Genomic DNA, 17,910 nt, shown 5'->3' with positions numbered 1-17,910 from the left:
GCATATACACACACGAGTCTTTTTATGAAGCCTAATGTGGTACCAGACACCTGTAATGCCAGCACTTGGGAGATGGAGGAAAGAAGATCAGAAAGTGAAGGCCAGCCTCCCTCCATAGTGAGTTTGAGGTCAGCTTAGTCTATGATAGATCTTCTGTCAAAAAAAAAAAAAATGTCTTTATGATAATATGATGTAGAAAAGACTAAACTACAAATTCCTCAAATATTTTCTCCTTAAAATATCTGATGTATTTTTTGAGGTGGAAGTTATTGATGAAGTACTGTTCCTGATACCATACAAATTTCAAACTTCTGTTCTCACTCAGAGCCCCACAAATTAGGAATTAGTTTGCATATCTTAAAGGAAATGAGTTCAGATATGAAATTAGTTGCCTTTAGACAACAAATACAGTATTTAAAAGGCAGAGCTAGAATCATAACCTAGATTTTTAAAATTATTTTACTTTACATCTCAATCATAGCCCCCTTCCTCTTCTCCTCCTGGCCCACCCTTCTTCCCTCTTTCCCCAACCCCCCTTCCCTACTCCTCAGAAAAGGGGAGCCCCCCTACCAACCCACCCCAGTATATCAAGTCACATCGGGACTGAGTACATCCTCTTGCCTTGTGGTCTGGTGAGACAGCCCCACCAGGGGGAAGTGGTCAAAAAGCAGGCAACAGAGTCCATATCACAGATATGCCCCTGCTCCCCCTACTTATGAGACCCATATGAAGTCTAAGCTGGCTGTTGGCTACATCTGTGTAGGGGGCCTAGATCCAGTTTTTGGTTGGTGCATCAGTCTCCACAAGCCCATCTGGGCCCTGGTTAGTTGGCTTTGTTGCTCTTTTTTGTGGAGTTCCTGCCCTCCCCGCCCCAGGTCCTTCTATCCTTTGCCGCGCTTTTTCACAAGACTCCCTGTGCTTTGCCCAATGTTTGGCTGTGAGTCTCAGCATCTGTTTCAATCTGCTGCTGGGTGGAGCCTTTCAAATGACAGTTATGCTAGGATCCCATACGCAAGCATAGTAGAGTATGGTTAATAATGTCACGGGTTGGCTATCTCCTGAGAATCTTCCCCACAGGCTCAGGTGTTTGAATACTTGCTCCCCAGATGAGGGTGCTATTTGGGAGGTTTAAGAGGCGGTCTCTTTTAAATGAAGTATGTCACGAGAGATGGGCTTTAAAAGTTTAAAGACTTAGAGCCATTTTGTATTTGATCTCTGCCTCCCGCTTGTGGTTAGAGACATGAGCTCTCAGCTTGCACTCCAGCCACCATTCTTGTAGCCTGCTACCTCCACTCTGCATCATGGACTCTAGCCCGCTGGAACCATAAGCCCAAATAAATCCTTTCTTCTCTAAGTTCCTTTGCTCATAGTGTTCTCCATACAGCAACAGGAAAGTAACTAATACTTAACTTCAGCTATCATTCTTTCAACAAACTAGCTAACATACATATATACACATATATATACATACATCCATACATACACACATACATACATACATATATCCCAGGAGGGTCAGATACCTTATGCTTTTAAATGCTTATATAGAAAATACAGTAATAATACATAATAAATACAGTAATAATCTAACTGTAATTTATTTGTTGAAATGAAACCTGTAGCTTCCTCATAGGGCCTTGCTTCAGGCCATTTGAAAGCAAATGTACTCATGACACTGCAGTAAATGGCATCATCACTTTCTTATTTATTGTAGTTCGCAGTGACATAATTTGTAGTTATATCATTATATAGTTGCTATTTTATTTAGAAAGATTTATAATTTAATGACCATCAGTTTTCTGTTTTGTGCTTTAGGCCTATTTGAATCTGTTCTATATAATAAAAATAAATTATCAGTGTAACTATCCATATTGTAATAGCTATGTGTTTTTCAGTACGAAATATTTTCTTCTCTACATATAATAGTAATATGTGCTGATAAAAAGGGAAGCAGATTGAAAACTGAGTCTGCTCATGTCCGTTGTAGTTTATATCTTAGGCCCAGAGATTAAAAATCAAGGGAGCTCAGTGTTCTCAGAGTGTGTGTGTGTGTGTGTGTGTGTGTGTGTGTGTGCATGTGTGCACATATGCGCGCGCACACGCACACACACACACACACACACACACACACACACACACACAAAGTCAAAATAAGTGTTTCCAGAAAGTAGGACAATGGCATGCCCAGAGTGAGCATGGAAAATTTGTGTGCCTTCTGCGATGTCTTTTTTATCTGCATCCTTTCTACTGTTCTTTATAATAAACTACCAAACAGTTCAACAAACAAGCAGTTCTCACTGTTGGAAGAAGTTGCAAATATAGGACATATTTGGGCTTGATGATACGTATAGCTCTAATCCTAGCACTCTGGAGCATGGGGCAAGAAGATGGATTAAGAATTTAAGGTCATGCTCTCTGGAGACAGCCAGCCTTCACTGGATCAGACCATGGTGGCAGCCTTTGGTGTGCCTGGCATAATGTGAGCCTCTCCATATGCAGAAGGAGGTTCCTTCCCACCTTTGCCATCCCTCAGGTAGCAGGCCTTTTTGTCCCTAATGTCCATGGAGCCCTGGCCCCTCTGGCCATACCATCTGCTGCTGCTGCCGCAGCTGGCCACAACCATCCCAGGCCTGGCAGGCTCTGGGAATTCCATTCTTTTGGTCAGCAACCCGAATCCTGAGAGTTGCATCCCAAAGCTTCTTTATTTTCCTTGATGTCTGCGGTGATGTGCAGCAGGTGAAGATCCTGTTTAATAAGAAGAATGCACTCGTACAGATGCCAGACGGCAGCCAGGCCCAGCTGGCCATGAGCCACCCAAACAGACCCCAGCTGCATGGGAGGTCAGTGCAAATCACACTGTCAAAGCATCAGTGTGCAGCTGCCTCGTGAGGGGCAGGAGGACCAGGGCCTGACCGAAGACTGCGGCAGTTCGTCTCTGCACCACCTCCAGAAGCCAGGCTCCAAGAATTTCCAGAACATCTTTCCACCCTCTGCCACCCTGCACCTCTCCAACATCCCACCCTCTGTGTCACAGGACAAACTCAAGAAGCTCTTCTCCAGCAATGGTGGTATGGTCAAAGGCTTCCAAGTTCTTCCAGAAGGACCAGAAGATGGCATTGATCCAGATGGGCTCTGTTCAGGAGACAATGCATGTACTGATTGACCTGCATAACCATGACCTGGGCGAGAACCTCCATCTCCATGTGTCCTTCTTCAAGTCCACCATCTAGCTGCCTGTGGGCCTGTGACAGCTTCCCCCATTCCAGAAAAGCCACTTTAAAAAGCAGCCGAGGTGACCTTACAGACCTTACAGATTTTATTTTTTATAAGAAAGATCACATTACCTGTTTTTTTTTTTTTTTTTTTAAATAAATCTAGCCCACCTTGCTGTGGCAGGAGATGGCTTGGGCCACAGAGGCCCAGTCAGGCCCTGCACCATGCTTTGAGGGGCTCAGGCATGAAGCCACAGTGGTGTCCCAAACACAGCCCCTTTCTGTGCCTTACAAAACCAGCATGCCTCATGGCCGCACACCCACTCTCTGAGGCCACTTGTCTCTAGACCTGTAAGTGAGCCAGGTGGCCTGCACCTTAGGCTCCCCATGCTGTACAGGAGCGGGGGCCACCACTCCCACCCTTATAATCAAGTTAAGTGATTCTCCCATGTCCCTGGCCAGTCCAGAGGGCCCAGCCATCCTCAGCTGCCGAGCTTCATGTGACCTTTATATTCTATTCTGTGTGGTCACAGACACCTGTGCCTAGCGATATTTCCACTTGACAAAATACTCAAATCTTTTTCCATTTGTATGCAAGAGATACCGTTTTAAGTAACTTTTTTATAACAGTGATACAATGGTATGTGTATACTTTAAGCTTCTGTGTTGCCGGCGCTTTCTCCATCTGAAGAAAAAACTCTGAGACTAGTGGGTTCCTACCTTCAGATTTTGAACAAAAGTTTTGTTTTCTGCCCACCTTTGACTAGGCCCAGTCGAGGGGTGACCTCTAGGCCTTACTGCCCCTCCCGGAAGTGCACCTCCATCCTAGCCTGCCTCTATGGGAGGGCTTCCTTGGACCTCGGTTCTGTGTAGGAACAGCAAGAGTGTAAATATTTATTATTTTTATACCTGTGTGAGGCTGAGGCCCTGTGGCAGTTTTTTATGGTGACAGATGAATAACTTGTAACTACTACAAGCTCAGTATTGTCCTGGGGCCAGCCCTGGCCACATTCCTCCCTGTCCCAGATGGTGTATTGGGGGAGTTTCCATTAAAGCAGTTTTATAACCTGTAAAAAAAGAATTTAAGCTCAATAATAATATGGACTGGTTTGGATGCTATATTTAGAAAAATCTGCAATAAATTTAGTATCACCGGTAATAGGTATCAAATGGGATCATGTTTCTCTTTATGTGATTCACTTGGGATACAGAATCATTTTAGTAAATCATGAAGAGATATAAAACAAACTCAAACTAAAGGAAATTCTCCAAAGTAACTTGACTATAACCTTTAAAAATATCAAACTCATAAGCCAGACAGTACATCCTATGATCCCGGAACTCTGAAGGCTGAGGCAAAAGGACTGTAAAGTCAGTCCAGCCTCGGCCATATAATATATTGTGTGGGCCACAAAAGCTAAATTCATCAAACACAGGGAGAGTGAGGAACTAGTATGTAATAAAAAGAGTTCAGAGAGTATCCTAGCTTGCTTTCTATTGTGCAGTAACACCACAACCAAAAGCAACTTGAAAGGAAAAGGGTTTATTGCATCTTACAGCTTATAGTCCATCATTTAGGGAAGTCAAGGCATGGTCTCAAGTAGGAACCTAGATGTAGGAACTTGAGCTGAGACAATAAGAGTCTCATGGATTGCTCAGGTCATTTTTTTTTTAAGAGATTATAATTTAATTACCCTCCCATTTCCTCCCTCCATATACTCCTTTCACTCTCCTTCAAATTCATGGCCTCTTTTTAAAAAACTAATTGTATTGCATGTATATATGTATATACAAATATATTCCTAAATATAACGTCTTTGGTCCATGTATTGCTACCTGCACATGTTTTCAGGGTGATCACTTGGCAGTAGACAGTCAGCTGGTACGCTCTTTCTTTGGGAAGACCACTTCTCCCATTTCCAACTCGCCTCAGTTCCCTGCAGTTCTTTGTAAGGTTGAGGCCTCATGGGCTTTTTTTTTTTTTTCCTGTCCAGTTTGTCATGTTCATTGGTGTCATCCTGGTTCAGCTCGTATTTGGACAGTCATGTTGGTGAGACTTGATGGATGTAGCTTCTAACATTACTAAGACAATCTCAGAGCAAACTCCCTGATGGCCTGGCTCATACAATCTTAGCATCACCTCTTTCACAATATTTCCTGAGCCTTGGGTGTGGGAATTGTTTTGTAGATGTATTCATTAGGACTGGGCTCTACAACTCTATAGAGTTTTGATTGGTTGTGGTTATTGGAGGAGAATCTACAACTATTACTTTACTGAACCAGGATAATCCCTAACAAAATCTATAAACATTTGTCCTTCTACCCACAGTAAGTGTAGTCTTTCCTCCTCATCAAGGAATCTTCTCTTTGCAACAGATGGAGACTATTACAGAAAACTTCACTTTGCTTTTTAATATAACTCAGGACTTGTGGGTGGCAACGCCCACCGTGGGCTTGGCCCTAACACATCAATCTTTAATAATAATAATGTCCTCCAGATTTGCCTACAGGCCAGTCTTGTAGAGGCATTTTCTCAGTTGGGGTTCTCTCTTCCCATGTGACTCTAGCTTGTGTCAAGTTGACAAAAACAAAACAGAACAACAACAAAAACAACAGCACAATGGAAAGATGTGATAACTGAATGTAACTTTCATGCCCTGTGTAGTATTTTGTTTTAGACAGGACCTTACTATGTAGCAATAGCTGGCCTGGATCTCACAGCTGGCCTCTGCCTCCCGAGTACTGAGATTAAAGGCATCAACAACCATGCCTCACTTACTTGTTTTTTGGGTTTGCCTATTACAAATATTAAGATAACTAAATTTTGAATAAGGCTGTTTAGTATTGTACCATCATTGTTATAGTTTCCATGTTTATACTTTGGATATGTAATAGGATATCCTTGTTTTGGGGCAATGTGCACCTAAATGTTTAGTTATAAATAAGTGATTAGGTGGGGAGGGAGACACACACACACAGAAATAATGTGGCATAATGTTAAATGTTTGCAGAATACGGGTGACAACTATACTTGGCAGATATTATTCCATAATAATAATACATAGCCATAACACATAGTATATGTTTTCACTCTTCTTTTTTGGGTTTTGGTCTTTTTTGAGAGTGTCTCACTATACAGCTCAAGCTGTCTTCAAACTTGAAATACTTCTCCCTCATACTTCCAAGTATAGGGATTACAGTGAGCATCACTACACCCAGCCTGTTTCATTTTTCTACTGGCGGCTTTTGTTGACCCTGATTTCTTCATTTTAAGATAAATGATTAGTGCGGCAGGAGTGAAAATTCAGTGATAGGATATGTGCTTAGTCAGAAGGCTTTGGGTTTAATCCCTAGCACCACGAAGAAACAAACAAACTGATAAATGAGTTGTTTGGTTTTTTGATAGTGATACAACTATCCATTATTTGAAACAGAAGGGGGAAGCTAACTTACATAAAGAAACACTGCCTTGAAAATTTAGAATCTTAATCTCTTGACAGTTGATAAGCCATATAGAAATTTATTCCTGTCTTTAATCTTTTAATTTCTTGATTTATGAAAGTACTGAAAATGGGCCAGCAAAATGGCTCAGCAGATAAAACCTCTTACTGAGCAAGCCTGGCTATGGAACTCAGTCCCTGGGTTCCATGATAGAAGGCACGCCTCTACATATATACATCCACAGTTACACGTATTTCTCGCATACAAAGACACCCAGTAGCAATAAATTAAAAGCATTTAAAAATGTTGAAAACAGGAAAATGTATCCTTTTGTAAGTATCATATGAAAACAATATAAGAATGCAGCTTAATATTTGCATTCATTAAACTTAATAGTACAGTTTGATATTAAACCTACATAGGGCTAGAGGAGTAGCTCAGTGGTTAAGAACACTTGATGCAGGGGTTGGGGATTTAGCTCAGTGGTAGAGCACCTTGCCTAGCAAGCACAAGGCCCTGGGTTCAATTCTCAGCTCTGGGGGGAAATAAAAAAATGCTTGATGCTCTTACAGAGAACCGGGTGCAGTTTCCAGCACCCAGATGGTAGCTCACAACCATCTGTGACTCCAATTTCAGGTGATCTGATGTCTTCTTCTAGCTGTGCAGGTACTAGGTATGCACATAATACACATTCATACAGGCAAGTCATGTATATTCATAAAAATTTAAACATTTAAAACTATAGAGTAAGATATCAAATGACATGTAAATTCCTGCCCATGATAAATAACATCTAAAGGGTTAATAAACACCAAAAGTATCTACAGGTCAGATTCAATTTTCCAGAGAATCAAAAGTACTTATAACAACTCTACTTTACTGTTAAGTCCACGGTTATCTAGTAGAAATCTCCATATGAGAGCCCAAGCTCACTGATTTAATTTGATGGTCTTTCAAAATAAGGTAATACTGTAATTACATAGCTGCCACATTAAATAGATGCACCAGTATATCTTAACGCAAAGAAACAACAACAAAATTGTAAGATAAAAAATGCCTAAGAAGCCAGTGAAGCAATTTTTAGCAGCAAATTGACAAATCAGTAATGCTATCTCAGAGTGAGACCATCTGCTGTCTCAAGGAGTTACTTTATTTTCCCAGTGTCTGATAATTTTAGATGTCTGCTAAAGATTGATTCCCAGATATGATACATCAGTATATGGAGACTTGTCTTTTCTCACTTGACCCTCAGGTTTGTAAAAACACTGAGTGAACAATGTGAAAAACAAGAATCTAAGCAGTTTGAGTTAACTTTTTCTATTATGTTTCTTTGTATATTTTATCATAAAGTAGGCATCTCACATTTTGTTAATGCATTGGTGATTGGCTTGAATGTGTGTCTGTGTGAGAGAGTTGGATCCATTAAACCTGAATAACAGGTAGTTGTAAGCTGCTAAGCAGGTGTGAGAGATAGAACCCAGGTCTTCTGGAAGAACAAGCAATGGTTTTAATCACTGAGCCACCACGCCAGCCCTTTAACATTAATTAGGAATGTAAGGAAACTAATGTGATAAGCACATTTGGAAAAATGATAAATACCGATTTTGATATGTTCTATGCTTCACTGTATGTAAATATACATATATGCAATATGTCTGCCTATTCATGCATATTATATAGATTGACTTAACCAGTGTCATACTAGAATATCATCTTTCTTTATAAATGAAATAAGCTATGGATACAGTAACTCAGTGCAGGACCTAGTAAGAAATGGGGTTCAGTCCAGGTGGATGGATGGATGGATGGATGGATGGATGGATGGATGGTCGGTCGGTCGGTCGGTCGGTCGGTCTATGTCTGGTCAATGGATGGAATGGATGGGTAGGTAGGTAGGAAAGAATTGTACTAACTACTTTCTTTTTCTTTCCTGTTCAGGTCATGTATGGAATGTTGGTCTTTACATTAGTACTTCGTTCTATTTATATTGTTACATGGTAAGTAGTTTGGGCTCGCCATAAACATTCTGATAAAAATATACTCAGGCTTATAACAATAAGTCTATAGCTTAAATTGGGATAAAATAAAACCTAACTCTAACAGGATAGTGATAGAACCCAGCATTTATTTATGATGTATGACCCAGCATTTATTTATGATGCATGGAAGACTCATTCTTCATGTGATTTATTTAATGTACACCATATAGAAACAGGAGTTCTAAAATTAAAGAAATTTGAAGAAAACTATAAGACATCTGCTTTTATATGTATAACATTGACTAGGATGTTAGACTTTGAAAAGTACTACATTAAAAAAAAAAATCTTTTTTGTTGGGCTGGAGAAATGGCTCAGCAGTTAGGAACACTGGCTGTTCTTCCAGAAGTCCTGAGTTAAATTTTCATTAACCACAGGGTGGCTCAGGATCTGATGCCCTCTTCTGCATATAGGTATACATGCAGATAGAGGACTCATATACATAAAATACATTCTTTAAAAAAATAAAATTAAAAGAATATAAAATGTTTTTGTTTCTTTCTCAGACTTGCTTTACTAAGTTAAGTTACACCTCTTAAGGAAGGCTGTCATGTCATAGGCTAAGAAAGCAATTTAGGAGCAGAGCACTCAGCTAGTAGGCATAAGGCCAGTTCCGTCCTGCACCCTGCCTTCTCGCACCAAGTGTTTCACAGAAGATCATTTAAGAACTAAGCATAAAACATAGTCTTTAATAAGAACTTATGAGCATACTTAAATAGGGCCTAACTGTACAGCAGGTGCTTAGCTCAGTAATTAGTATGATCTGTGTGGTTTGCCCATTTTTGCTTTAAAGTAAGCATTTTATTTTGAGATGATGTAGAAATGCATGTATAGTATAGTATCAGAACCAGGAATTGACCCTGACACAATTCACATACAAAACACATCAGCAGAAGGATCCCTGTGTTGCCCCTTTATCACCTCATCTACTCCCTGCCCCCAACTTCTACTCCCTGTCATTAACGCTGGCCAATTCTAGTCTTCTATTTTTATAGTTTTGTCATCTCAAGAAAGTTTTATAAATGAAATCATATAGAATGTAACCTTAGAGATTGTTTTTGAACCTCAGTGTAACCCTCTGGGTAATAGTGCAGACTTTTCTCTTGCTGAGTGCTATCCGTGGTATAGATGTACCACAGCTGAGTAACTTGCAGTTTGGGGATGTGAACATCTATGTGCAGTTTTTTGGTTTTTTTTTTTTTTTTTTTGTGAAAACACAAGTTTTCTTTTCTCGCGAATAAAGCCCCAGAGTGAAATTGCTGGGATGTATGGTAATTGTATGTTTAGTTTCTCTTAAAACTGCAGAAATGTTTTCCAGAGTGACTGTAACATTTTTACCCATAAGGTATGAGTGATTCCATTTCTCTGCCTCCTCACCAGCAATTTTTATTCCAGCCATTATGAAGGCACATACTAATATCTTATACTTTAACTTGCATTTCCATAATGGTTAATGATGCTGAATGTATCTTTATATGTTATTTTCTTTGCCATTAGTATGTTCTCTTTAGTGAAGGGTCTATCATGCCATTGCTTATTTTTTCTTGTATTTACAAAAATTAACAAGGATATTTTCTTGCTTTTAAAAGTTTTAAGAATCTAATGTTTTTGTTGAATATGCAGTTTACAAATTTTCCTACAGTCTGATTTTGTCTTTGATATTTTCTTTTCAGAACCTTTTTAGTAAGCAAAAATTCTTAATTTTGATGTCAGATTTTTAGTTTTCTTTTTATTGTTACTTGTTTTGAGATGGGTTCTTACTGTATAGCCTTGGCTGGCCAGGAACTCATTATGCTGACCAGTCTAGTCTCAGACTCACAGAGATTTACCTGCCACTGTCTCCCCAGTGCTGGGATTAAAGGAGTGTGCCACACACCCAGCCTGGCTTTTTTATTTTAAGAGTTCTATTCCAGCATCTGTAGTGTTTGCTGTCAGTGTATGTACATAACCTGCTATGGTCTAATGTCAGCTTTCACTGCAGTACAAAAACCTTACCTTCCTTTTTTGTGTCTGTGTTAGCTTTCTGGGGCTGTCATAACAAAGTGCTGCAAGCTGAGTGGCTTAGAACATTTGGGATTTGTTGCCTCTCAAGCCTAGAGGCTGTAAGTACAGATACATTATCTTCCTGCTGTCCCACTGCTTCCTATCTGTGTTGGGTTGTTGGCACTTCTGGCAGTACTTAATTTGCGGTTTCTGCCTTTGCTGTCATATGGTCTTCTCCATGTGTCTTCACATAACTATATTGTAAGGACACCAGTCTTCATGAAATATGGACCTGTTCCAATATAACCTCATTTGAAATATCAATCAGTGACCCTAGTGAGAAATGAGGTCATAAAGAAGTACTAGGGTTAAAAATTCAATGTATTGGGGGGTGGAAGAGAGAATAATTCAGTATGTATAGTGCCTTTATCTTGCTCCATTTAAAATAAACTTATTTGAAAAATCTTCTATATAAATTTAGAACCATATCAGATAACATTATTATTTTTGTTTTAATTGTAGTATGCTTTCTTTAAAAACTAAAACAAAAAGTTTGTTTTTTGTTTGTTTGTTTTGTTATTTGAGACAAGACAGTCTTGTTGTATTGCCCAGGCAGGCCCTGAAGCCTTGTAATCCTTCTGCCTCTACTTCCTGCATACTTAATAAGGATGGAAGTCTAGACTGTCCATTTGCTGCATGTCTTGAGGAAGGACCTACATCTTTTTATGTCTGACTATAGCAAGTGCTTATTAATTTAAGTTTTCTGTCTTCTTAAGCTGTCCCTTTATATGTTTCGTTGGCTGGAGAAAGTAGATTTTTGTTGAGACCTTAACTGTCTGTGCCTAGACTTCAGTTACTGGCTTGTTTCCTTCCAACTCCAGAGTGTATAAGCCCAAAAGAATACATGTGGTGCCATGAAGTGGTGGTCCAGCCTTTTAATCCCAGCACTTGGGAGGCAGAGGCAAGTGGATCTCTGAGTTCGAGACCAGCCTGGTCTATAGAGCAAGTTCCTGGACAGTCAAGGCTACACAAAGAACCCAATCTTGAAAAAACAAAACAAAAACAGTGCTTATGGTAGATGAACCTGAAGAACATTGTGCTAAGTGAAATAAGCCTGGTTTACAAAGAAATACTACTTAGATGGTGAGACGGCTTATCAGGTAAAAGGTGCATGCCACCAAGACTGATAGTCTGAGTTCCATCCCTGCAACTTTTTTTTGGATGGGAGACTTTTGATGACAGCTTCTATTTCCTTAGGGAATATTGGACTATTTAGTTTATTTACATGGTCTTGATTCAGCTTTGGTAAGTGGAATTGATCAAGAAAATTGTCGATTTCATTTAGATTTTCAAATTTTGTGGTGTATAGGCTTTTGAAGTAAGACCTAATGATTGTTTGAATTTCTTCAGTGTCTATTGTTATGTCCCCCTTTTCATTTCTGATTTTGTTGATTTGGATAGTGTCTATCTTCCTTTTAGTTAGTTTGGCTAAGGGTTTGTCTATCTTGTTGATTTTTCTCAAAGAACAAGCTCTTGGTTTCACTGATTTTTTGAATTGCTTTATTTCTAATTTATTGATTTTAGCCCTGAGTTTGATTATTTCCAGCCGTCTACTTCTCTTGGGTGTGTCTGCTTCTTTTTTCCCTAGGGCTTTCGGGTGAGCCATTTTCATTGTGTCCCATAAGTTTGCGTATGTTATGCCGTCATTTTCATTGAATTATAGGAAGTCTTTAATTTCTTTCTTTATTTCTTCCCTGACCCAGCTGTCAATGAGTAGTGAGTTGTTCAGTTTCCATGTGAGAGAATGTAGGCTTTTTGCTATTTCTGTTGTTGAGGTCCAGCTTTAGTTGATGGTGATCAGATAGGATACAAGGAATTATTTCAATCTTCTTGTTTCTGTTGAGGCTTGCTTTGTGACCAACTATATGGTCTATATTGGAGAAGGTTCCATGAGGTGCTGAAAAGAAGGTAAATTCTTTTGTGTTTGGGTGAAAGGTTCTGTAGATGTCTGTTAGGTCCATTTGATTTATGACCTCTGTCATCGTTTATTTAATTTCTGGTTTGTTGACCTGTCCTTTGTTGAGAGTGGGGTGTTGACATCTCCCACTATTAATGTGTGGGGATCTATGTGTTGTTTAAGTTTTATTAATGTTTCTTTTACAAATGTGGGTGCCCTTGTATTTGGGGCATAGATGTTCAGAATTGTGATGTCTTCTTGGTGGACATTTCCTTTGATGAGTATGAAGTGGCTTTCCCCATCTCTTTTGATTAATTTTGGTTGAAAATCTATTTTATTAGATAATAGAATGGATACTCCTTCATGCTTCTTGGGTCCATTTGCTTGGAAAACCGTCTTCCAGCCCTTTACTCTCAGGTAATGTCTATCTTTGTCACTTAGGTGTGTGGAGAGTTGAGTCCATTTGATGTTGAGAGAGATTAATGACCAGTGGCTGTTAGATCCTTTGATTTTGATGTTGGTTGTGTACTTGGGTAGTTTTAGTTTTCCTGTAGTGAGGTTATTTATTTCCTGTGTTTTCCTGAGTGTAGTTAGCTTTCCTGGATTTTTTTTTTTCTAGTATTTTCTGTAATGCTGGATTTGTGGGTAGGTATTGTTTAAATTTGTTTTTGTCACTGAATATCTTGTTTTTTCCATCTATGATGATTGAGAGTTTTGCTGGGTATAGTATCCTGGGCTGACATCTGTGTTCTCTTAAGGTCTTCATGATATCCATCCAGGCCCTTCTGGCTTTCATGGTCTCTGTTGAGAAGTCAGGTGTGATTCTGATGGGTTTGCCATTATATGTTACTTGGCTGTTTTCCCTTGCACCTTTTACTATTTTTTTTCTTTTTTTCTGTATACTTACTGTTTTGATTATTATGTGGTGAGAGGATTTTTCTTTTCTGGTTTAGTTTATTAGGTGTTCTGTGGCCTCTTGTATGCTTATATGCCTCTCCTTTAAATTGGGGAAATTTGTGATTTTGTTGAAAATATTTTCTGTGCCTTGGAGATGGGAACCTTCTTTTTCCTCATTATGTTTAGGCTTTGTCTTTTCATATTGTCTTGGACTTCTTGGACGGTTTATGTTAGGAATTTTTTAGATTTAACATTTTCTTTGACAGATACATCAACTTATTCCTTTGTATCTTCCACACCTGAGATTCTTTCTTCCATCTCTTGTAGTGTGTTGGTTATGCTTACCTCTGTAGTTCCCATTTTCTTCTCTAAGTTCTTCCTCTCCATGATTTCTTCTGTTTGTGTTTTCTTTAATTTTTCCAATTCTGTCTTCAGATCTTGAATCATTTTGTTGATTTCCTTCACCTGTCTGACTGTATTTTCCTGTTTTTCCTTCAATTCCTTCACCTGTTTGTTTGAACATTCCTCTGTTTCTTAATTACTTCCTCTCTGAAGGTCACAAACTGGCTGCATCTTCCTGTATTTCTTTACAGATGGCCATATCTGTTTGACTTTATCTTTCTCCATTTCTTTATGGATGGCCATAATCTGTTTGACTTTATCTTACTCTAGTTCTTATAAGCATAAATGTAAGGTCATCTTCTTGGATTTCATTTATGATAGGGTCTCCAGGGCTGCTTGCCCCTGGATGGCTGGGTTCTGCAGATGCTATATTGCTTTGGCTTTTGTTGGTTGTGCTTTCACAGTGGCCTCTACCCATCTGGCTGTCTCAGGTGTTGGCTGTTAGTTTCTGGTATCTCCTGGAATGCTGGGGTGGGGAGAATTCCCTTGACAGGAAGATGGTTGTTTCTGAAGGAGACCTTCTCATCTTTTTTGGGTATGGTCACAAAATGGCCATTGCTTCTCAGGAATTGCCACAGCTCACCTTAGGTGTTTGGACCTGTGTGGTAACTGGTCATTGGTAGTCAGGGAGGCTCTCCTCACCAAGAGAAATCCTGGAGACAGCTGCCCTGCTGCTGGGTTTCTTGCTCTGAATTTAGTGGTCTGCTGCTGTTGCTCTTAAACTGTGTTTGCTGGGCGCAGCCCACTTGAAGAAGCAGGTAGCCCTGCAGTTTGGTCCATTTAGCTAGGGAGACAGGTTGTGCCTAGGTGCAGTGTCTGGGGCTGATCCCATGGATCCCAGGCTTCTGTAGGTCTGAGGTTGGAGCTCTGTGCCCCAGTACCCAAGAGGTAATCAATGGGAGGTGAGCAAAGGAATCATGCATGCAGCTGGAGGCTAGAGCCTGGAGCCTGCAGAAGCCCAGAAACTTTTCTGGAGCTGGGTGTCCTGAGGGCAGACCTGATGTTTCGCCTACTGTGGGGTTTCCTCCAGACAGGGAGACCTAATCTGTAGTGTTTTCGGGTCCACAGTTCAGTCTGGGATGGTGAGTAGAGCGCACAGGTGCAAGCAAGTGGCTTCGGGCTGGCAACTGGGCACTTGTAGGAATCCAGGAACTTTTCCGGAGAACTTTTGAGTCGGAGGAGTCGGCTGACTGCCCTGAGGTTGAACCTGCTGTTTCCCTTACCTTGGGGTTTCCTCCCTACAGAGAAATCCAGTCTCTAGTGCCCTGGGGCCCACAGTTCTTTCTGGGATGGTGAGTGAGGCACAGGCAGGTCACTGGGCTGGTGGTTGAGCACGCTGCTCTGGGCTGGCGGCCCAGGACCTTTTCCAGAGATTGTCCAGGGGTGACCTGAGATGGGTCCCGATTGCTTCCTTCATCATGGGGTTTTCTCTCAACTGGAAATCCCAGCCTCTGGTGTTGTGGGGCCCACAGTTCAGTCTAGGACGGTGATCAGCACACGCAGGTGTTAGCTCTGGGCTGGCGACTCAGCACCTGCCGGGACCCAGGAACTCTTCAGGATTTAGCTGGGTGACCTGAGAATGGACCTGATTGCTTCCCACACTGTGGGGTTGTGGGGTTTCCTCTCACCTGGGAAACACAATCGCTGGTGTTTTAGGGCCCAGAGTTCAGTCTGTTGGTCACTGTTCAGTGACTGCTGTCCTGTTCATCAGACACAGTGTCCTCTCGGGACTCCACCTTCGCTCCCCTTGAGTCAGTAAATATCTTAAAAACTAGAGATTTCTAGTAACATTATTAGATTGACCTAGAAAGCCAGATCTTAAGCCAAGAACCTCACCTTGCATGAGAGAATGTTTTCAGGTTTCAGGCAATAGCAGGAATAAGCAGCATGGGAAATATGAGTAGAATCAGAATGGCTTTGAATTTCCAAAAGCCACATTAGAAACTTGAAGACGTGCCATTGAACTTCTAAAGAAAGAATTCTAACCTAGAATTCTGTAGTCAACCAAACTATCATCAAAATATGGAGAAAAATATGTTCTCGTGTTAAAGTTTTCAAAAAAATTTAAATTCAATAGATTGTTGGTCAGAAACACCTTCCTATTAGAAAATTTGTTTCACCAAAAAGAGAATAATACAACAGGAAGAAGGCATGGGATTCCAGACAGGTAGTAACCCAGGAGAGAGATGAAGACAGGTTTCAAGGGAAGGACTTGTTAGATGACAGCTTTATACCATTCTGGCAGCCAGTGTGGAATGAAGCCGTATCACATCAGACACAGTGTTTCGAGAACTCTATGTATGTTATTCCCACGCCCTGCTGTATGGGTAGTGTGTCTCCATGATCTTGTCTGTACTGAGCATGCACAGACCATGTGCTGATGAAGTTCTTGCTCTCTCCTTCGCGCCCTGCTACCTGGATAACCAAAGACATTCATTTCACCCCACTGAAGAATTTTGCTTTGTTCTTCTCCTGAGAGCTGAAGATTGGCAATGGTAAGTTTAGAAAATCACTGCTAAGCCAGGGATTGTAGTACGTACCTGTAATCACAGCACTTGATAGCAGAGACAGGAGGATCAGAAGTTCAAGATCATCATCCACTATGAGTTCTACGATATCCTTAGTTCCATGGCGTCCCTGCCACAAAAAGTCAACATAGATAAAGACATGAAAATAAATCATGTAAACGCAAATATTTACAGCTAAAACAATAAAATATTTTTTAAAAATCTGTTACTATTTATCATATCTTAAAAAGAAAAAGAACTATATGCTTGTAGATTTACAGAAAGTATCCTATAAAATTCAATACATGTTCACAATCTAAAAACAAAGTACCTTACTAATCGGTAGCAAAAAGGAATTTTCTTAGCCTATAAATTCTGTAGCATATACCATACCAAAGATGTGAAGTTTTTTAATTCTTAAAATATCTAGAATAAATAAGGTTATTATAATATCATCATTTTACTCAGAATTATGCTGATGGAAATCCTGCCTAACATGTTTGAGGATAACATAAGTAATGTACAAAAAAAAAAAAAAAAACACCTAAAAGACTAATGTACCCAAAAGGCTAGTAAAATACAAAACAAAACAACAACAACAACAAAAAAAAAAAAAACCTAGTGGAAATGAGTGAAATGAATCAATTATAGAAGGCTAGTCAGGATTCAGAAGAAAATGTATTTTTTTTTAAGAGTTATTTTATTTTTATTTCTAGGTACATGTGTGTATGTGCATATTAGTGCAGGTACCTGTGGAGGCCAGGGAAGGGATTGCATTCCTCTGGAGCTAGAGTTGAAAGTGCTTTCTAGCCACCTGCCGTGGGTCATCTGGAAGAACAGCGGGGGCTCTTAACCATTGAACCATCTTTCTAGCCTGAGGAGGGTGGGAAATCTTCCTAGGTATTAATGGGAATGAATGGAAAGTGGATATTTTTAATGTAAATGTATAACAACATCAAATGTTTAGAGTAAAAGTAATGAATGTGTGTATGTTTACTGCTCTAGAGGCGGTGGGACCTGGGAGGATGGAGCTGATAAGTGAGGCAAAATAAAGTCTCATGAAATAGCCAACTTTATTCAGAGAATCAGAGAATTTAGACTCTGAGTGTTAAGAAGAGTCATAGAGTAAAGTATACAATCACAAGGACAAGCCTCATGTGGCAAAACCTGTTCTTCCATAGAGGCATATAAGCGAATAACAACACCCAGTTGTAATAAACAATCTGAAATAAGCTCATTCCTATCTGCTACACCTGGAAGGGATAAGAAAACATTCTAAGAACAATGTGTTTTTGAAGAAACTCTTGTCTTGTTTTCTAGAAGTTTTCTCACAAATGCTCAGACTTCTTCCCACGTGACTCCATTCTTGGACAGTTTTCCAACATGTGCCAGACCTGTGCATTGAAAACAAGTTTTTTGCTGAGAAACTAAAGGAACTAAATAAATTGAGAGATCCACTCCCTTACAGTTAGAG

At 40.0% G+C, this 17,910-nt stretch overlaps 1 protein-coding gene and 1 pseudogene across 2 annotated transcripts in view; both read left to right on the top strand.

Annotated features, from left to right (window-relative positions):
- The window catches only part of Acer3 (alkaline ceramidase 3), a 73,078-nt gene that overhangs the window by 41,725 nt on the left and 13,443 nt on the right, over nt 1–17,910 (top strand). For both annotated transcript variants that reach the window (XM_055623520.1, XM_055623519.1), the window contains one exon: nt 8,592–8,650. In XM_055623520.1, coding sequence (XP_055479495.1) covers nt 8,592–8,650 — 59 coding nt within the window. The remainder of the gene's footprint in view (nt 1–8,591; nt 8,651–17,910) is intronic.
- Nucleotides 2,409–3,230, top strand: LOC129688399 (polypyrimidine tract-binding protein 1-like; annotated as a pseudogene).

This window comes from Psammomys obesus, unplaced genomic scaffold (genome assembly GCF_907164565.1).
Source record: "Psammomys obesus unplaced genomic scaffold, mPsaObe1.curated_primary_1811, whole genome shotgun sequence".
NCBI lineage: Eukaryota > Metazoa > Chordata > Mammalia > Rodentia > Muridae > Psammomys > Psammomys obesus.
This window is presented reverse-complemented; position numbering and strand designations above follow the sequence as displayed.